This window comes from Danio rerio, chromosome 6 (assembly GCF_049306965.1).
Source record: "Danio rerio strain Tuebingen ecotype United States chromosome 6, GRCz12tu, whole genome shotgun sequence".
NCBI classification, from domain to species: domain Eukaryota; kingdom Metazoa; phylum Chordata; class Actinopteri; order Cypriniformes; family Danionidae; genus Danio; species Danio rerio.
The window spans coordinates 27734798-27757490 of NC_133181.1; the positions used below are offsets into that span (position 1 = coordinate 27734798).

Sequence of the window (22693 nt, forward strand, 5' to 3'; positions counted from 1 at the left end):
ATTGCCAATGAGAAACAGCATATTGCGGTTATATAAATAAATAAATAAATTTATTTATATATATATATATATATATATATATATATATATATATATATATATATATATATATATATATATATTTCTTTATTTATTTATATAACCGCAATATGCTGTTTCTCAATGGTAACTGAAAAAAAAGAAAAAAAAATATATATAACTGCAATATGAGTCTCTCATATATATATATATATATATATATATATATATATATATATATATATATATATATATATATATATATATATATATAAATATATATATATATATATTTCTTTATTTATTTATATAACCGCAATATGCTGTTTCTCAATGGTAACTGAAAAAAAAGAAAAAAAAAATATAACTGCAATATGAGTCTCTCATATATATATATATATATATATATATATATATATATATATATATATATATATATATATATATATATATATATATATATATATATAAATATATGACAGCTGATTGCCATCTAGAAAGCACACTCGTGTCTTGTTTTGTTTATTCCAATCACATGATCATATGTTCTAATAGAGGACTCTTGAGGTTTTTGAGAGGAACAGTGAGTGCATTAAAGAACTCTATCACCAATACGTCAATGTAAGATTATGCAATACAGTCATTACTGTACTATACACAGTGTGTTTTGCAGTAAACTACTCTTTAAACCTGGAGTTCATTAGAACATACAGTACATATACAGTACAGCATTTGCATACACTGTGTCTAATTACTTTCAGAGAGTCATGACGTTAGAGGCCAATCAAGTACCACATGAAATTTTCAATGTTGACAAAGCTGGGGATGTCGCCATAGGAAAAACATAATAGGCCAAAAGGGCAAAATGGCCTTTTTTCACCCATAATCTACAATTTACTTTAGCTGCAATACAGTTTTTGTCATTCGCCAGGTGTTTATCTGATCCACATCTGAAGCAATGTCAACGTTGCTGACCATTTGCTGTTTGCTTTTGATCCTCTGATCGTTTCAGAACAGACCATGCATGGTTAGCTGAACTTGAGTCCTTTTTTCCTCTGCCGTACTTAGTATGCTTACCAATGGCTTGTACAGGTACCGTAGCAGCATTGGCATTACCGAGCAATAAGGAGTTTTTGACTGCAGCTTCCACTTGACAAGCAATTGTAATCGCTTTTTCTAACGTGAGATAATCTTCTAAGAGTAATTTGTCTTTCACTACAGACAATGGCACATTTGCGATCAACTGATCACATAGCATTTCACTTTCCATTTGACCAAACGCACATGGAGCTGCTAACGCTCTCAGTGCTGCAATGGATTGCGTAATAGTTTCATCCGTTCTCTGCACACGCTGTCTAAACATGTGTCGACATGCAATTACGTTAATTTAGGCACAAAGTGTTTCTGAAGTGCCGTCATGGCTTCATTAAATGTAGTACCTTGGTCTGGCAAAGAATAAAACAAACGCTGACCTTCCGTCCCCAAGCAATGTAGCAAGACTGCTCGTCTTCGGCCACGCATCTCCGGTTGCCTGAATAACTATCATATATTTCTGAAAGATTTTCTGCCATGTCTCGAATGGAATTGAAGGTACCTCACTGACAGACAGAAACGGGGGTGGGCTCGGCACTGATGCGCTCATCCTCGTCGCCATTTTGTGGTGTTTTACTCACGTACATAACACACTACATTCTATCGTGAACACTCAACTTCTCCTATATTTTCTTCCTTCTCTCTTCCTTTTATACACTCTCTCACTGGAGTCCCCAGCGGTGCAGTTTTACATTACATGTTTTGAAAGTAACCATGAATTACTGTATACTTCTCAACACAACAATGACTGGTATCAGATTTGCTCAATTCATATGCACAATGCTTTGGCTTGTTTACCTCGTTCGAAAGCCTGACAGACCTCCTGCGCGTAGCTATGGTTGCTAAGCCACGATTGGTGTTTGGCGGTTTTTGGGTGTGGCTTAGCGAATGGTCAATTCACTTATAGTGCATGTCTTTGGACTGTGGGGGATACCTGAATACCTAGCAGAAACCCACGCGAACGCAGGGAGAACATGCATCTTTCACACAAAAATGGCAACAGACCCAACCAGGACTCAAACCAGTGACCTTCTTGCTATGAGGTGACAGTGCTAACCACTGAGCCGCCATTGTTGCTCACAATATTGCAATACATTTTTTTTTAAATCCAGCTTTCAGTGTCAAGCAGTCAGATTAACTGTTTTGTTCGAAACAAATGGGAATGGATTAGAATGGACACATTAGATCTTTAATGAAATAAAACATTGTCATTGAATTTCTCTGGATGAAGATATCAAAAGACATCTTTCCGAGATATTTATCAGTAGAGCAACACAAATGCCCTTGCGTGCAGGAAGAAGTTCCTCAGACAGAAATTGAATGGCAGTACTTTGAAAAGCCCTGCTACTGCTGAGCTTCTAGGAGCACATGCAGTACTCTAGATACAGAATCTCTGCTCACCTGCACTCAAAACAGATGCAGCACCAGGTGGCTCCTCATTCACTCTCACTCTGCTTTTGTTTCCCTTTGGATTAAGCCTGCTTCATATATAGCCTACCACATGGCATTTATTTTTATGTGAACATATTCATTGTAACGTATACTATATGTTAGGTATATGGCAGCATCCATATGTGAACCTTACTGTAATAAAGAAGACAATTTACTTGCAAATGGCTTGCATATTTTCATTATTTTTAAGACAACATAAACTAGCTTTTTTTCTCTTGCAGTTACAACCTCCAGACATAAAATGTGCGAAAAGGCTAATGATTAAATGTAGATATCAGATTAAAATGAATGACAATAAGATGTTTGTCCTTTCAGGCTAAGAATAAGGAATAATACTGGCCCAAAGATCAGCAAGATTCTCTCACTTGACATATGTCTTCTTTCAAGTAATGATCTAGCTGTTTCCATCATCAAGCATGTTTCAGTATGTAGTAAGATCTAGACATATAGATTCAGTTATTTTGTTATTGCAGATTGTGGAGGAAGCTCCAACAAAAAGCTTGAATTTGATCCAGAATGGCTGGCCATCTTGAAAGCGACAGACAACTTTCAGAAACCATCCCAGTTTCTGGAACCCTCTGCTGGACAACAGACTACACAGCAGATAACATTACAATGATCAAATTTGCTCATTTTCTAAAAACTTTCTGATACCATATTTACAAATTGGCTTTAAGGAACAGTTCACAAAAATGAAAATTACTCCCCAACTGACTCAATCTCAAGCCAGCCTCAGGTTATATAAATGTTTAAGGGGTAATTTTCATTTTTGGGTGAGATATTTCTTTAGCTTGCTCATGGCAGTGGAGGTAACAAATTTACATGCACAGTAAAACAAGGGCTATTACTATCTGATATATCTGAATTGAGGTTACTATTTTGCACATTAATTAATTTCTAATTAATTAATTTCTAGGTGGGATTTTATTTCATCAGACAGACATCCACAGTACATATGGTGAGCATAGAAAACTTTATTTAAAATTATATAAAAATTAATTTATCATCAATCTTGTTCAATTTAAAGTATCTTTGGTAAATAAAAGTATTCATTTGAAAAAAGTTATTTGCCATGCTTTTGAATTGTATAATGTCACAATTTTTTTTTTAAAATTCAGATAAATACTGGTGTTTGGATTTTTTTAATAATCAAAGAATCCTGAAAAAATACTCAAATGTTAATAAATATTGACAATAACTATTTGCCTGTTTTTTGCTGTGCTTTGAATCAAATGCAGGTTTGGTGAGAAGAGATTTCCTTAAAAAGTTAGGGTTGGTTTGGTTAAAGCGATTGTAAGTGTAAAAATCAAAGCAATTGTGAAATTGTGTACTGGCATGACCAGATTTCTGGTGTGGAAACGTTTCCAAGGTCAAAAGTACAATAAAGCAAAATTATGAAAATATGTTTTATTTATTGACTGGGGTATATAGGCCCTCTATTATTATTATAATACTTATTAAGATTACCAAAAACTGCACTATACAAACATACAGATGGTGCAGCTCTAATTGTAAAATATTCACATTTAAATGAGCCGCATCATTCTATCACCACGGCATCTTGAGTTATTTTAAAAATCCACTTAAACTGTCCATAAAGTTATCAATCCTGATCATCGCCCTACAACACTGTTGCTAAGTTTTATTAGATTGTCTACTTTGGAAAGTTGTTCTGCAGTTGTTCGTGAAGAAGCAGCGGTTTTCCAGAAAGACAAGGACTCTCTTTGCACACCTGTTCTTCTTGCTGGAGTGCATCTCTTCCGTTGAGGAGTGTGCACAGGTGTACTGGCTGAACCATATCTACAGCTGCATCTCGGACACTTCTCTGGAGGTGTGACACCTGAGGAACGCGGCTGTCTTTTCTGTCCTCCATTTCACAGTCTCCTAAGTAGGTGCGTGTGAGCAGCAGGAGCCACTCTGCATCCGCGGCTGGAGTGTGGAGGACTATCAGCACATCTACCCCAGTGTTGGGCTCTAGCATGAAGACGCGCATGGTCCCCACAGCCTATGTGGGTCTGGAGATCAAACAGCAGCTGGGAGAACCTGAACCAGCCTGCACTACAGGAGACTGAGCAACCATAATGGATGAGTGTTTGTCGTGGAGGGTAGATCTAAGTCCAGCGTCCAGCATCATTTTGGATGGTTTTGTGGATGTTGAGATGCATTTAGTAAGGTTTTCTAGGTGGTTTCTTGCACGTTACTGGTGTCCTCCAAGAGTTTTTTGGCACATTAGTGGTTGTTAGTGTTGGCTATTGGGTTAGGGTCCCTCACGCAGTTTGCAGCTTGACATGCTGTGAGGGCTTGTGTGCATCAGTAATGCTGAAAGCTACGCCACTGGTACTTCACAACTGTGGGTAGAATCATCCATAGTGGACAGGTCTCAGCAGAGATGCCTAACCAAGGCAAACCACCAGATTCTGGACAGCAGTAGATTGGCCTGATGCTCCAGACAAAAGATGTCACCATGAACAGTACAGTGCTACTGTACAGTTAGATCTTCTCTGGAATATAACACAGACACACAGAGACATTAAAAAAGCACTCTTACAGAGATTAAAAATTAAATATTTTTGGGTAAAATATTTATTAATTACCTCAATTTAAAGTAAAAAAAAAAAAAAAAAAACTTTTCAATGCCATGAAATGGGTGAGACTACTTTCACTAAAACACTTAAATTAAACTAATGGATTATTTCATCAAACATGTAATACTTTTGGTCCTGAGGAAAAATAAAAATAAGTGACCAATTAAAAGTTAATATTAGTTATTATTTAATTAATGCAAATTCTTGAGAAAATGTAATCTTTAATGTTAGAAATTTGAGATTAACATTATCACCAAAAGAAAATGTCAAATCATATAAATGTTGTGCTAAATGTGAATTTGTAAGCAAGGAAACATTTAACAAAAATAATTCTTCATAAAAAAAATTATTTATATTTAATTAGTTTATTATATATTAGAGTGGTAGTTTTTTAGAAGCTGACAAAGGTGCGTTACCCCTGATTTTTTAGACAAAATGTGACAGGTTGAGCTAACACATTCTGCAGAGGTAGCACTGATCACCGGCCCTGCGAACCGAAAGAATTGTAGAGACGCACACATTCGTGCAACACCTCGTTCACAAATAGTGTATATTCATAATTAAGTTTATAATTATGATTTATTATATTTCCTAAACTGTTACCATTTTAGAATGTAAATTATGTTCTAGATGGCGTAAAATGAGTTGTACAGTAGCATTTATCATGTACAAAACTTTTACTCTCTTTTTTTTATTATATCTGTTCAAATATAACAAAACAAATCACAAATTGAGCAGTGAACTCACCAACTCCCTTTTGCAACAATTTCTCACTCACAAGACCAGACGAATAAGTGTTTTCAATATAATGTTCTCCAGATCTCAATAAAACAAAATCAGCGATTAAAGTTCTATTAAACAGCCAAGACCTAATTTATCTAATAATCTTTCTTGCTTGGATATCTCCGTAGTTCTCAAGTTCAAAATTGTCGGATTTTAATCGCAGAAACATCTGATTGGCTGATTTACATCTGCAGTGAAATTAGATAATTTTTTTGGGCTAAATTTTACCGCAGTGTTTAAATATATCTAAACTAATTGAATAGTTTTTGTATTTCTATATAAATAAAACGTATGCTTTTGTCTAATATGGTTGTATTTCTAAAATAATGTTTATCTAATTTGGCCCTGGGTTAGTTATACAGCGCCATCTGCCGTGTAAAAGTCCTTGACGGAAGATGCATTTGATCTCATTTAGTTTGAAGAAAACTTTTCATTTACTGTACATTCAGTGACATATGCGAAAAGTAATACAGATGTGCTTGATTCCAAGCCTCTGTGAATGATTAATTTAACCTTACAAACATAAACTTACTGCCCAAAACGTTGTTTTCCTGCAGGAGTTTCAAGCGATTGAAAAGTGAGTCAAATTATTACTGCGAGCAGAATTTACTTTCTTTTGATCAAGCAACATCTGTTGCTTTATAGTGGCCTTTAAAGTCAATAATATTTTAATAACACGCCACATATTAACGGTCATGGGTGTGTGTGTGTGTATTATATTTTATACCGTTAATTAATTGTATCACTTATCACTTGTCACTTATAATATTTATTACAACCATACACTTACGTATTTACAAATAGCTGACAATAATTTAAACCTAAAAATGTAGAATATGAAAATAAGCAGATTTATGCTAAACTGGGATGGGTAAAGAAAACGTTACGAATATAGCTTGTTAGAGAAGCTGATTCCCAAAAATGATTTTGCGTCACTATCTACGAAAATAGATAACGTTAGTTAATAAACTTTTAAACAGCTTTGCTATCATTCAACGGAGAGTCGCGGAAAACCAAGGTGACTTACATCTAAATAAAGGAGGAGGAGATTGGTCCGTTGGAGAGGCGTGGGATGCCTACGTCACGCAGAATCTGCTTCCGTCAAACGCAAAACACATTTACTGTACTGGAACCAATGAACTGAAAGGTGTATTTTGTCTGAGACCGCAATGTTTTGAAGTGAGCATTGACTTCTTTTTTTAACGATTTTAACTTATTTCGCCAGATAGCTATGCATCCTATTCATCTGCTTCGCATTGTCAGTTCTGTTCGACGCTTATTACAGACTAATAGATGTAGAAGTTTCTCCTCCTGCCAAGTGAGTGCAAGTTTTTCTGAATTATCAATTTCTCTGACATTCATTCATTTTGTTTTTTCACCATTTTAGCACAACATGGCATCTATAAAACACAAAAACGCGAAGAGGATAGAAGGCCTGGACAAGAATGTATGGTAAGAATTGAGAATATTTGCTAACACTTTTGTTAATTGTTACACTTAATAATTCAACTTCTACATAAACCATATTTATATTTCATGTAAACCATATTTTTGTACATCTCTAAACGTGTATGCAATTTGCATTGTTAACTTTGTTTTCCACTTATTTAAATGTCCTTCTGTCCTCTTATTCTTATATGTATGCATGCACTCTGAGCTAATGTAAACCCCCAAAAACAGCTATATCAGCAAATAAAGCACATTCTAAATATGATAGAATTATGATATGTTTCTTATGTTGTTCAGGGTGGCTTTCACATCAGTGGCTGCAGATCCTTCTATTGTCAATCTTGGACAGGGTTACCCAGACATTCCTCCTCCTTCATATGTAAAAGAGGGTCTTGCTCAAGCTGCAATGGTAGACAGGCTGAACCAGTACACACGTGGCTTTGTATGTTCTGTCTATTCTTCCTAACCATCCTGTAAATAAATACATAAGGCGAACACATAGAAGAACAATTTAATCTCTAAACAGCATCACTAGTATTTAATTTCATGCTACTGGTGGCTTAGGTGTAAAATTTAACAACACACTCCACAAAACAATATACTATAGCAATGTTGACAGTAATAAGTAAAAGACAATAAATGTTAAAGGACATTTAAATATGTTAGGAAAAACACACTTTACACACATGCACAGATAGACAAGTACATAGTCAAAAAAAGTGTACCCATAGTTTGACTGTCGGTGGAAAATAATTGTAGGCAGTATCGTTTTAAGTAAGGATTTGGTTATTGAAAATTGCTAGTGGTGGGCAAAGCGAGGCTTCGTGAAACACTGAAACTATCGAAGCAAATGTGTCGAAGCTTCGAAACGTTTCGAAACACCACTCTACGGTGACACCTAGTGGTCATTTTATTTGTATTTCACTGAAACAGCTTCAGCAAAGAACAAAGACCATCATGCGGGAATAATGGGTTCGAATCCAGACTGGCACAATTGTGTTGAAATGCTTTACTACCAGTTGGTAATGCTTTGTTATTGTATCGTTTTGTTTCAACATTGCTCTGACATATGAATAAACATTTGTAAATAAATTTGTATTTTGTTTATATAACAGGGTTGTTACTAGATCAGATACAGTTGTGGCCAGAAGTTAACAATAATTATTTATATTATTAATTAAATTTCCCATTGTATTTTATTAACGTCTATCCAAAACCTAAACCCATCACAGTACTGTAAAAATATGAATTATTGTTTTACAGTGTTACAAAAATGATGCTAAATTGATGGTGTATCCGCAGCTGTATCCTATCTAGGCTACACCATAAAACAGTAACATGATGAAAATACATAAAATCATGATTTTGGAGTATTTGTAATAGTCGAGATTCGAACCCAAAATAAATTTGAAATACAGTACCATAGTACACACGCACGGTCCACTAGGCCATACAAGACAGTGACTTAAGAAAGATCATGCCAGTCAAATGCAGATTCTCCGGGTCTTGAAACGCCTCTGAAATGATCAATGCTTTAAATCGCTTTTGTCACGTGACCAAGTGTTTCGAAACACTTTAGTCACGTGACCTGGGGGTTTCGGATCATGCTTCGGTACAGTGTTTCGAAACACTTGCGCTTCGGGATCTCGACACTGTGTCGAAACATCAGTTTCACGTCAGCCATCCCTAATAATTGCTAACAATAAACTAAGGTCTTGTTATTTTTCATGTAACTAATTTGATTAAATAACGCCAGTAACATGCAAACTGAAAAACTGCCTAAACTCTTTCTCTGATATATTTGTAAGTAAATCTGTTAAGTTCAAGATACGTTTGGTGTAATAAGTCACTTTTAATTTCTTAAGAATAATGGAATACTTGTCACTATTTCAATAAACGCTATTAATAAATAAAAACTAGTATGTAGTAAATGAGAAATATATGAAATGACTAAGTTTTAAAGACACTAGTATCTAAAGAATACGTTCTAGTACCAAAATATTTAGGCTTAAACTAAAACTTAATGGAAAAGATGCTATCTGTAAAAAAGTAGCATGAAATCGGAGACAAGTTGGGTGTATGGCATAAACGTTTAAATGACATGCCAAATGCATTATTTGTTAAAAAAAAAAAAAGCATAATTTGGTACATTTCTGTTTTCAGGGCCACCCAACACTGGTTAAAGCTCTGTCAAAAGTGTATGGAAAAGTCTATGATCGTCAGCTTGACCCTTTTAAAGAAATTCTGGTCACAGTAGGTGGATATGGATCTTTGTTCAGCACTATGCAGGCTCTGGTTGAGGAGGGAGATGAGGTAAAAACATGTTTAACACTTATATGTAATGTTTTAGCACATAATTGCAATATGTTATGATTTATGCGTCTATTTCTTGTTTTTTTATTTCAGGTTATCATTATAGAACCTTTTTTTGACTGCTATGTACCTATGGTGAAAATGGCAGGGGCCAAACCTGTTTTAATACCATTGCGATTGGTAGGCAAGCCTTCTTTATCATAAAACATCAGTATTTCGTATATTTACATGAATCATAACACTTAATTTCCCTGCAGAAGTCGACAGCAACAACTGGTATAAGTAGTGCTGACTGGGTTCTGGACCAGGAAGAACTTGCTGGCAAATTCAACTCCAAAACCAAGGCTATCATCATCAACACTCCTAATAACCCTATTGGAAAAGTAAGGTTACATAAATGATGTGTTCTAAAAATACCAAGGTTGTGGGTTATACGTGATAATACATGTACCTTATTTCAATGAATCTCACTATGAATAAAAGCATCTGCCAGATGCCTAAATGTGAAATGGAAAATTGTTAATCTACAACTTCATTTTTAGATATTCAGTAGGAGCGAGTTGCAAGCCATCGCAGATCTCTGCATCAAACATGACACTCTGTGCTTCAGTGATGAGGTTTATGAATGGCTGATATATAAAGGTCATGAGCATGTAAAGATAGGTATGTGATATTTCTCCAATGGTGCATCGTAACGTTTTTGTGTCAGTGGATTACATCTCACTTCACATTTTTTTCTAAACAGCAACCCTTCCTGGAATGTGGGACAGAACCATCACTGTTGGCAGTGCAGGGAAAACATTCAGCGTGACTGGATGGAAGGTATTTGAACATCTTCTTAGTTACCTTCATGTCCACATGGAATAAGAATAATAAACATCAAAATTAAAAGGTATAAAAAGTGCACATACAATTATTATTAATAATTATTTATAACCCATACTTTTTATTATATGAATAATTGTAATAGCTATACTTTCCATATTCTCTCTGTCTCATTTTTGCATATTCATTTATTTTATTTGTTTGCAGTTGGGCTGGTCCATTGGGCCTGAACACCTGATCAGACACCTGCAGACTGTCATGCAGAACAGTCTGTATACATGTCCAACACCATTACAGGCAAGTATGTGACATTTTTTGATTGTGGTTGTATACAATCCACTTTTCTATACAAGGAGTTTCTGCACAACAGGAGGCTGTTGGCCGGGGTCTTCTTCGGGACTTTGAGCTGATGGGTCAGCCAGACTGCTACTTCTCCGCTCTGGCTTTAGAACTGAAAGGTAAAAGAGATCGCATGGCTGCCATGTTGGCTCAGACCGGCATGACTCCAGTGGTTCCTGAAGGAGGATACTTCATGATAGTGGATGTCACAGCGCTCAGTAAGTGCCCTAAAGTGATGTATGTTAGGAAAATTACATTTACTGAGGCAAAGGTGACATTGGCTGAGGAGAGATTTGTCTGATTAGTGTTGTTCTATCTTGTCTACTGAATGTAGATCAGGATCTGACACATATGGGAGATGATGAACCATATGACTACAAGTTCGTCAAGTGGATGATAAAAGAGAAGGTAGGCTCTTCTGATTTTAAGATTAATTAACAAAACAAACCATAGTAAAATGTACATTCATTTATTATTTTATTTATTTATTTTTAGAAATTGGCTGCAATTCCTGTAACAGCTTTTGTGGGAGAAGATTCCGTTAAACAGTTTGAGAAATACATTCGCTTGTGTTTTATCAAGGTAAAGAATGGATTAACTTGAGGTTTACAAGAAATATGCAAGATTATTGAATCTAAAAACTACATTTAGCCATTTCATATTTTTAGTTTAAAATTGTCCGGATGCTGCAGAGATTTATTTATTTATTTCTTTATTACAGCAAGAAAGCACTTTGGATGCAGCAGAGGCCATTCTGAAGAACTGGAACAAAGGCTGATAATACTTTAATAGTGTGCAACAGACTGGTCAGATTTGCAACATTTTTACTAAGTTATGTTGTTGACCTAAACTGTGGCTCAAGTTTACAATTACAGTTAGCTGAAAAAGCTATTTTAATGTCTGGAGAGATTATAATCTGTGCTCATTTTGAAATAAATAAAATAGTAAATAAAATCCTCTCTGTGATTAGTTGATTAATGCTTTTATTCAGCAAGGGCAAGATGAATTGACCAAATGTGGCAGTACAGAAACTTACAGGGGTGAGAGGGTTTGACAATGAAACTGAAACGCCTGGTTTTAGACCACAGTTATTCATTAATATGGTGTAGGACCTGCTTTTGCAGCCAATGCAGCATCGATTCATCTTGGGAATGAGTCCTGCACAGTGCCCAGAAGGATTTTGAGGCATTTTTATTGTAGAATAGTGGCCAGGTTACTTTTTGATGCAGGTGGAGAAAAATCTTTCCTGACTCGCTCCTCCGAGAACCCCCAAAGGGGTTCAATAATATTTAGATCTGGTGACTGTGCAGGCAATGGGAGATGTTCAACTTTACTTTAATGTTCATCAAACCACCAGTCTTGCTGTGCGAATTGGTGCATTATCACCTAATATATAGCACTGCCTTTAAGATGTTTGAACCATTGGTTGCACATGGTGTGACAATCTGTGAATCTGCCTGTAAGTGCATGCCTGTAACATGATCTTTGGTGATTACACTTTTCAATAAAATAAAAATAACTTTTATAAATCATGTTTATATGCACCAAAATGTTTAGTAATAAATATTATATTTACAGAAAAAATTGATAAAAATACTTATTTTTAAAGGTAGTGTGATCATTTATACTGTGCATTGTATATGGGAGAGTTGCTAGAAGAAAGCCTCAGTTCAATAAAAAGGGGGATTTTAGAAGTGCATTTTGTTGTGAGCATACTTTCATAGTCAGTATCATTGATCAACCTCAAGATGGCATCATTCAGCCTGTAAGTATTCAGTTATGGTGTGAGGCATTAACAGTGGCATACATGATATATTACAGAACAATGAATTTCTTCAAAATCTTGTTTTTTTTTATTATTATTATCCCTTTAAGAGATTTGCTATCGTGTTTTTATCTTTAATAGCTTTTAACTACTCCATCATCATTTTGCTGTATATACTGTAATATTTACCACAATACTGTGGTGTTTTTCATAATATGCAGTAGCTCATCATAATATGTTTAAAATCTAGAGGATATCAGGATTGTTCGAAGTGTCAAGGCTGAATTGTCTGACTTCCTATTCCTGAAAGTTTTTTTATCAGTGACACCCTATATCTCTCGCATATTTCCAAACACTTCCTTTCTACAGATAAAAAGATTCTCTTAAGCAGCAGTAGCTTCGCTTTCTTCCTGTCTGTAATCTGTCGCATGTCCTGACTATTCCCAAAAGAGCGTATGTACTATTACTGTGACAGTTTTCCAAGATAACATCAGGTCACTGAATGTCAAAGCACAGGAATCCCATTTATACTGCTGTTGAGTGTCTCATTCCAGTTTGTAATCTGTAATTTAAAGGGATGGAGTTTAAAAAGTTGACATTTTTTATAGGCATAAAATATTTCTCATGACACAGAATTTAAAGCTGATTTTTATGTATTTATTATTTGTATTCATTTATTTTTCCCCAATCAGGGAGTGGAAACTAATACACACTAAATCCTACATGTTGTCATGTAATGTTGATGTTGTTAACAACTAGTTTAGGAACAAATTGTAGCAGTACTATTTGAGTAGCTTTGATGAGTAAGGCAATCATTAGATTTAATGATTGGCAGTTGGATATATTGGTAACACTTTAAGGTTGTATTAGCTAATAATTAATGCATTTACTGTGAACAAACAATTAACAATACATGTATTAAAGTATTTGTTAGTTAACGTTAATGAAAATAGAGTGATTTATTGTTAATTCATCTTAACTTAGTGCATTAACTAATGTTAACAAGCATGCATTTGAATGTTAATAATGCCTTAGTAAAAGTTGAACTAAAATAAATGCTCCATGTTAGTAAATGCATTAATTAAGGTTTAACTAATGAAACCTTATTGTAAAGTTTGACCAATATATTGTAGTGCTTAGTTTACTTGGTCAGTCAATCACAACATGTTTGAAAATATTCCAAAAAATATTGTTTCATGCACCATTTTGGATTAAATAGCACAGAGCTCAGAGTAGGCTATTTCACATATTTGTGTGCAGTGACAGCTGCTTAAACATATTAGCTTTGTAAAGTCCACCCAGTTAGTCCAATGCCGGTGTCCACTGGTGGATGAAGGTTCAATGCCTGTTTGGTCTTTCTAGTGCACAATGTTGATTTACCTTAAATTTAACTCATATCTGACTCCAATTTTAGTATGAGGTGGTTTAGAATATTAATATATTTATCTTTAGTTTTATATGACTCCAATCATAAAACATTAAGAAGATTATATCAATATATAATTTAGATAAATGTTTGAACCTTTTGTCTTCACTAGTAACTATCACATTCGTTCATTCGGGTGCTTATGTCGATCAGAGAAATCGCCCCGACCGAAGGCGTCCTTCAAACAAAGGTCGGGTACCCAATCTAGGTTGGCGTGCAACTCCTTGTTGTCCTAGATGGAAGTTAATGCCCTTTCCATTTAAGTACACTTGAATCAATATCAAGAGTCAGTCGGATCCCTAAAACACAATTAGTGTGCCCAATGCTCCATCTCAACTGGATTCTAGTTCGTCTACTGACCTGACGCAAGACGTGCGGAAACAAGGATACAGCGTAATCTACTAGAACTAATAATCACAAAGGGAGCAAAATATGTTCAAACATAACAATTTATTAGTCAGGTAAATGTGTATTATGCCAATTAATTCAGTCCATTCATAAATGATCAATACAAACATCAAATTCTCAAAGATAAATCCAAGATGAAAAGATGCATACCTGACTTCAAATTATACATAACATGGAGCGTAAGCTCCATGTTACAGGCTGATCTTGGTTAGCAGAATCACCCCGAACATTTCTCCAACCTCCCTTAGGTAATCCAAGAATCCTCTTAAGGAAGAGGGTGTGTAAATGACAAAAGGCATTTGCATTTAGTGCAGCCTATAGGAAAGGCACACCCTTCACAGTGGTTCAAAAGATATCTGAAGTTGTTTATTTATTGTTTTGATTATGTCTATTTCTGAGAGAATGAGACCATTGTACCAGTCGCACTGAGACATTTCAAATGATATCAAACATGATAGATAAAGTCACTTGGGTTAATTTAGAACATTCAGACTTTGAAATGACCATATGAGTGAGTTGGGGTGGTTAAAGTCGAGTTTCAGGGGATTCAAATGTAAATGTAGCGGGAGCTGGTTCTTTCCCGCATTCCCACCTGCTGGGTTGGGGAGCCAATTGTCTCTGTTTTTGGCTCATGTTTGAATTGTCAAAGACATCAAAGTATTTGTGATATCTCATGCCTTACAGCTTAAACTTGCATCCTTAATCTTTCCCTCATTATCATACTTATAAAGTGACCCGTGCACTGGAACAGTCAAAGCGATACATTTTCGCTTTTTCAGGTAAAGTGACTGAAACATCGAAACTACTCAGTTGTTTAACTGAATTTGACGCATTCTAGTCATGACAGGAAACTGAATCTCTAGAGTCTAGTTTGACCATAAATACAATGTAACAACAGTAAGTATCAAAACTAGACTATCAGGTTTGACTAGACAGGTTTACTGTTAGCTGCTGACTGAGGCTGCGTTTTACTTCATCAGGTTTACTACCTCAGTCCTGCATTCGACACTGCAGATCACGATATCTTCATAGATCGTTTAAATTTGACAGGTGTGCAGGGACAGGCTTTACTATGGTTTAAATCTTACTTAACTGACTGTTACCAGGTAAATATAAATAAAATTTGACAACTTTCACAAGTCAGTGAAGAATGGGGTGCCTCAAGGAACAGTTTTAGGCTCTTTGCTATTCACAATATACATGCTACCACTGGGAGACATTATTAGAAGGCACAGGGTCCACTTTCACTACTATGTAGATGATACACAATTACACATTTAAACAAAGCCTGATGAGATGTCTGAACTGGCTAAGCTAACTGAGTGAATTAAATATGTAAAATACTGGATGCCCAACAAATTTATTCTATTAAATTCAGACAAAACAGAAGATTACTTATTGAGCCTAAATCATGTACACAGCAGATCTCACAACTGGACATCCAAATATAGGAATAATGTTAGCATTAGTTCTACTATAAAAAAAAAAAACTTATTTTTTTATATTTCCCACAAAAAACAACCTTCTTTCAGAAATATCACTAAGCTAAGAAGCATGCTATCTATCTTAGATGCAGAAAAGCTAGTTCACAATGCTCTGTTCACTGGTTGTCCAGCATCCACTAATAATAATCTTCACTCAGTGCAAAATGCAGCTGCCAGATTTCTTACCAGGTCAGGGAAATACAATCATATGACCCAAATTTTATTTTGCTTACACTGACTGCCTGTTTAGTCCATATTGATTTTAAAATATTGCTTGTTACCAATAACGCTCTAAATAGACTAGGTATTGTTTAACTAACCAACCTTCTGTCTTGCTAGAATCCCACCCCCTTTTTTAAACTCTGGAATAGTATTCCTGATTATGTCAGAGGCTCACATACACTTTCTCAGTATATAACTAGACTAAAACCCATATTTTTAGTAAAGCATACAAAATGCATCACATAACTGTTGGATACATTTAAATTCAACTCTTCAAATGTATTCTTTCAAATTAAAGTAATATTTCTTGTTCAAATAAATAATGAACAGCAGCTATGCTAATTGTTTTCTTCTTCTCTGTCTCCACTTATTCGAGATGCCCATCCTGAGGCCTCTAGATTGTGAAGTGTCACTCAATCAGGTCCAGGACCTGCAAAGAGATGATGCCCACCCTATGAGGACTTGAAGAGATGATACCAACCATCTCAGAACTTTAAGGGGAACAAACACTTGATTCACAAATCCACTTCACTGAACATATAGTATTATTATTTCATGTAAATACTATTTCTTTTGGAAATACACTATATAATTTCAAACTTCTGTACTGTTAACTATGTTTATATACAGTCAATCTCTTCACACAACTCAACCTTTCTAGTTTTGACTGTAATGTCATGATGTAAAGCTTTTGTGAAGCTGCTTTAGACTGACAATAATTGTAAAAAGAGATAAACAAGTGAACATAAATTGAATGATACAGTGCTTGGTGGTTAGATACTAGGCCGTTTTTACTATTTTGGCAGTCGCAGCAGCAGTATGATTTTGGCCAATTCTGGTAAAATAAAAATAAAAAATCTACCTTTATCTTTTTAAAAAGTTACTAGTACTTAAGCAATTGAATGAGCAATAGTAGCTAATGAGTAAGTGCTAAATTGGAAAGATGCTAACTAAAATAAAAAAGAAAAGGCAGCATGAAAATAGACTACCACATTTTATGGAATAAATGCTGAAACGGTTTGCCATAATGTTTGTCAGTCATCACCCACCTGTAGTAAAGATACCTTTATTGCATTGTTACTAATAGACTTCTTGCAATCCAACTTGTTTGAGTGCACAAAACCAGCAACGTTTGTGTGTGGGAATATTTGAAACGATGTGTATAATCAGATAAAGAAAACATATTTCAGTATAGCATGCCAAAAAGGTCTGAATTGTGCTTTAGATCAAGGAGAGGCAAAACTTGATCCTGGAGGGTCCTGCAAAGTTCAGCTCCAATCCTAATCGAACACACCTGCCGTTAGCTTTCTAGTTATCTTCAAGACACTGATTAGCATACCCAGGTGTGTTTGATTAGTGTTGGAGCAAACCGACATGACCAAGTTTGCCCATCCCTGCTTTAGATTAATATCATTAAATCACTTTATAATAAAGCATGCATAATGGTGTCTGCTAGTCTTTTAATATTTAAATATCACAAAAACCCACTCGAAATCTACTTTAATATGACAAAAATCATGAGGAAGAATAAATAATGTTTATTGTACAGTCTGCAATGAATTACAAGTCAAAGTAAATTTAGAAATCACTATTTTCTTACTTGTTTTCCATACAGTCTTTTTTCTGACAACTTTTTCTGATTTGTGGTTGTGTATGAAGATATTTATGCCAATCGCCAACGCCTGAGAATAATCTCCCCAAGCGCTTTAAAACAGCTGCTAACCTGACTCTTATGAGTTCTCTCTCTCTCACCTTACAGACACGACGGACTGAAAGAGAAAGGCGATCGGCGTAATCACACCAGCACTGTGACGGACCGACTCACCTGGGCACATTTGAAGCTGGAAAGCCTTTAAATGGTTTCTCAGTCTAGTTCTGTAGGTTAAACAATCATGCGAAATACAGCTGATTTGACAGTTGTCCAAAAGATGAACACTCAAGAAGGGCAGGACACAGAAGGTCATTGCAAAAGAGGCTGTATGTTCACAGCGCGCTGTATCCAAGCACTTTAATAGAGAGGTGAAGGGAAGGTAAAGTGGTAGAAAAAAGTATGCACACAGTAGGAATAACCACACCCTGGCCTGGAGAGAATTGTGAAAGGAAAACATATTCAAAAATGTGGGGAGATTCACAAAGAGTGGACTGCAGCTGGAGTCGCTGCTTAAAGAACCACTACGCACAGACATTTGCAAGATATGGGTTTCAGTTGTTGCATTCCTTGTATCAACCCACTCTTGACCAACAGACAGAGTCAGAAGCTTCTTGCCTGGTCTAAAGACTGGACTGCTGCTAAGCGCTCCAAAGTTATGTTCTTTGATGAAAGTAAATTTTGTTTTTCCCTTGGAATTCAGAGTCCCAGGGTTTGGAGGACGAGAAGAGAAGCACACAATCCATGTTGCTTGAGGTCCAGTGTAAAGTTTTCACAGTCATAAACAATATAAACATCTTTGATTTTGTTCCCAGCTATTTACAATCACACTTAAGTCAAAATTGACATATATTTGTAACAATAGCTTTCCATGATTTGGACCAAGAATTTGACAATGTAATGATAGATGTTCAACAGTACAAGGTCTTCGTGGACGAATTCGGGCACTAGGAAAGCAGAAAGTACGTACTTTATTACCTTTTGAGGAGGCGGCGCGGACGTGATGAACGATCGAATCACCGATGATGGCCACATCGGGACCCGTCTCGCGAAGAGGGGAGAAGCGGTTCTCCATGGAGATCTCGAACATGGGAGGAGGAGACTTTCTGCCCCGGGATCTGGCAAGCACCTTACGCGGCTGCACCCAGGCGCCGTGGTAGCCGGGTGTCGGCGTGAATGACGCCTTGCCGAGCCGCGCCCCGGGTGCGCTGGACCTTGACAGAGAAGGACGCGGGGTTGAGGTAGAGGGAGTGATGTGGTTGTAATTTCCACGTACCTTAGATGATGAGGCGGCCTTAGCGTTAGGCAAAACAAGCAACGGCTGTTGTTCCTGCAGCCGCGTCCGCCTCACCGAAAGTGCACGGATCTGGGAATCCACTTCTTCCAGCTCCAGCTCCAACGCCTCCATCGATGCTTCTCCTGCACAAAAGGACAGAGACACAAGCGACATTTTACGGGGTAAAGAGCAAGGCCAGCAAGTCAGAAGTGTATGGTAAAAGAGGTCGGTAGCTTTAGCTGACCAGCAGCGCTAGCAGGCTAAAGCTACAAACAACAGGCGGATGCTCGAGGGACAGACCGTTTTAAAGCAGTTTTGTTTGTATAAATGTATTAAGGGTTTGTTCACCCTAAGTAGGAGAGACAAATACTTAGCGAATGAGGAAGAATTTTATGATTAAGATCTAAATTGCGAGTAAATAGCGAGTCCAAACTTCAAGCACACGCAGTAGGCGACCGAACGGAGACAGTGACAGTGACGTCAGTGTATACCTGTGACAGTGACGTCAGTGTATACCTGTATCCTCCTCCTCCACAGCTAGGACTGTAATGTGTGCAGAATGTGGTGTTGCAATGTCTAATTGAAATATACATGGTCGTCCCTGGAAAAGAAGACAGCATATTGTGCTCCAAAATCTCTATGTGCTCTTCAGCATTAATGGTGCCATCACAGAAGTTCAAGTGATCTTTGCCAAGGGCACCTGACCATGACAGACCCTGGCTTTTGAACTTGTTGCTGGTAATAATCTGGATGATCCTTTTCTTTTTTGGTCCGGAGCACACAGCATCCATTTCTCTTAAAAAACCTGAAATACTGATTCCACTGACCCCAGTACACGTTTCCACTGTATAGTAAACTATCTCAGATGCCTCCGAGCCCAGAAAAAATTGACGGCGCTTCTGGACACTGTTAACATAGGGCTTCCTGTTGGCACAGTACAGTTTTAACTGGCATTTGTGGATGCAACTATGTACAGTGGTACTTGGCAAAGGTTTGCCAAAGTAGTCCTGATGGTCCTGAGCCCATTTGGTGATATCGCTTATAGATGAATGACGATTCTTGATGCAGTGCCACCTGAGGGATTGGAGATCATGGTTGTACAACTTAGGCTTGCACTATTGTCCTTTTTGCATAAAAAAATCTCCAGATTTCTTGAAACCTTTAATTATGTTATGCACTGTTGAAGGTGAAATATTCAAAATTCTTCCTATCTTTCTTTTAGGAACATTGTATTTGAAGATTTCAATATTTACCTTATGGTATTTGTTGGCAAACTGCCGATCCTCTGCTCATCTTTGCTTCCAAAGGACTAGATCTTTTATGGATGCTTTTTAAATTTTGCTTAATTTATTTGCAGTTTACTTGATTACTAGCCCTAAACTGCTCCTGTCCTGTCCTGTTTTTATTCTATTTTATTTTTTTTATGTGTTACAGGTTTGAATGAAAAAGTTGACCAGACGAAACATAAATAATTTGTGTTCACGTTAAAGTAAATAAATCTTTGTTATTTGCTTTAATTATAATGTCACAACTTTTTTGATTTGGAGATGTAGATAGGGATAACAGAGAAAAGCAATGTCATTCTAAAAAAACGCACTCTAAAAAAACGCTAGGTTATTTCAACCCAATTTTTGGTGTCATACAGACTAAACCAACTGCTGGCTTAATTTATTTAAATTAAATTAATAGGATCAAATTTAACACAATTTTGTGTTAGTCCATATTTTAGCCAACAGGTACTCTTTCATTTAAATATTTAATATTTTAGGGGTTCAAGCACACAGTACTGAAACCCCATTGTATTTTTTACATATATGATTGTATCACAAATACAACAAAAATCCAGCAGTGACAAAAGAAATTCCTTGTTTCATCTCTACTGTGATTAAGGATATTCAAAAGAAGCTTACCTAGAGAAGTGACTTCTCTTTGTAAACACAAATTGTCCTGAGGTTTGGTGGGTGAATCACTTGATTGCTATGCAAACCAACTAGCCCAGTGACAGTCTATGCATTTCATTAACATGCATGCAAACTGCAAACCTACTACAATATAAAGAAAGAAAGAGAAAAAGAAAGACCGAAAGAATTGCAGTGAATTTTATAAAGAGTAGAACCTGGAAAGTTCTGACATTTGCCATGCTTTTTCCACTACTAATGCCAGGAAAGACATTCCTGCATGCCAAATTCCTGTTTTTGTATTAAGTGTGCTTTTATAAATACATATGTATGTTTTTAAATCTTGGTCATCTTTGGTGTGACACCGAGTGTGACATACCATGTGTGTGTACAGAAGTTAAAATAACTATTGAACATGTTATACCCTCAAACATATTTCTAAAGATACTGTTGCTTTTAAAATTTTCACCAGATGTTGGTAACAAACCAAGTAATAAATACATGCAAATAAAATAAATGTTGAAGCTTGTTTAAAGTTTGCTTTACACCTAATTAAATTTGTGAAGTTATTAGTTTGTTTTCTGTGTTTATATGGAATACTTGGGTTTTTACTGATATCTGGTGAAATTTTCAAGTCAACAGCACCTTTGGAAATATATATTTTAGAGAAAATGGTGACGTGTTCAATGCTTATTTTAATGGATGAACCTGGGGTTGGCCAAAAGAGAAATGGGTGAATCGACTGGTTCCCCTTCTCTCCGGGAAAAGCACTTGGTGGCGTACCTCATGATGGACGAAGATCGGGTGGAAGTCTATAAGAATCTTCGAGAGGTGCTGATGGTTAAGTTCAACTTATCACCAGAAACCTACCGACAACGAGTCCAGCAGACGCTAACACATGCTGGAGAGCCACCGACAGAGACATACAACCAACTCAATGAGCTCTACAAATGCTGTAAACGACCAAAGCAGTGCACGAAAGAGCAGATAGAAGAGGCTATCATGCTAGAGCAACTACTACAAGTGCTTCCACATGAGGTGCTGACCTGGGTGAGAGAGCATAAGCCAGCCGACAAACTGAATGCAGAAAAACTGGCAACACAGTTCCTGGATGCACACCAGGGAGGTCAGAAGTGGCCCCAGGCTACACCGACACAAGGGTCCAAGCACACTGATGCAGCAGAAAAAAAGGGTACCTTCTCTGTTATTCATAGTAAAAAAATATTTGTTTCTATTGCCAGCAAGAGGTTCACAAGGCTACAAACTGTACAGTGCACACACCTAAATTAACCAGTCTTTGTTATGTCCCAAGGGAGTGTGACTTCAAAGACAATGTTATGTGCACCACCCGACACATAGACGTCACAGTGAATGGACAAATCGTGAATGCACTTAGACACCAGCCGCACATTTACACTGATAAAATGATGCTACATTCAAGGAAATACCATTGACTTTTCACACACACAGCATTCAATGCTTACATGGGGACAAAAAAAGACTATTCTACCACTGATGTGACTGTTGTGATTATTACTCAACCATTCTTGATATCAGTGGGAGTGGTGGATGCATTACCTGTGCGTATGGTTTTAGGGTCGGACCTACCTGTGTTGAATGAACTGTTAAACCATGTTGTTGAATGTACCAATGTAAATGTTGTTATGTCATGTCCTGTGCAAACACACTCACAAACCAGAGCGTGTTTAG

General features: G+C 36.4%; 1 protein-coding gene across 10 annotated transcripts in view; it reads left to right on the top strand.

The window, feature by feature from the left end:
• The first annotated feature begins 1167 nt into the window (after positions 1-1167).
• The window catches only part of kyat3.2 (kynurenine aminotransferase 3, tandem duplicate 2), an 808856-nt gene continuing 787330 nt past the window's right edge, over positions 1168-22693 (top strand). The window contains exons 1-14 of one of the 10 annotated variants that reach the window (XM_073952709.1): positions 7051-7109; positions 7194-7248; positions 7318-7382; positions 7677-7821; positions 9543-9692; positions 9786-9872; positions 9950-10075; positions 10235-10355; positions 10438-10514; positions 10725-10814; positions 10888-11074; positions 11191-11264; positions 11352-11438; positions 11578-11810. In XM_073952709.1, the coding sequence (XP_073808810.1) occupies positions 7324-7382; positions 7677-7821; positions 9543-9692; positions 9786-9872; positions 9950-10075; positions 10235-10355; positions 10438-10514; positions 10725-10814; positions 10888-11074; positions 11191-11264; positions 11352-11438; positions 11578-11634 (1260 nt within the window). In that variant the 5' untranslated portion in view covers positions 7051-7109; positions 7194-7248; positions 7318-7323 and the 3' untranslated portion in view covers positions 11635-11810. 10 annotated transcript variants of the gene reach the window in all.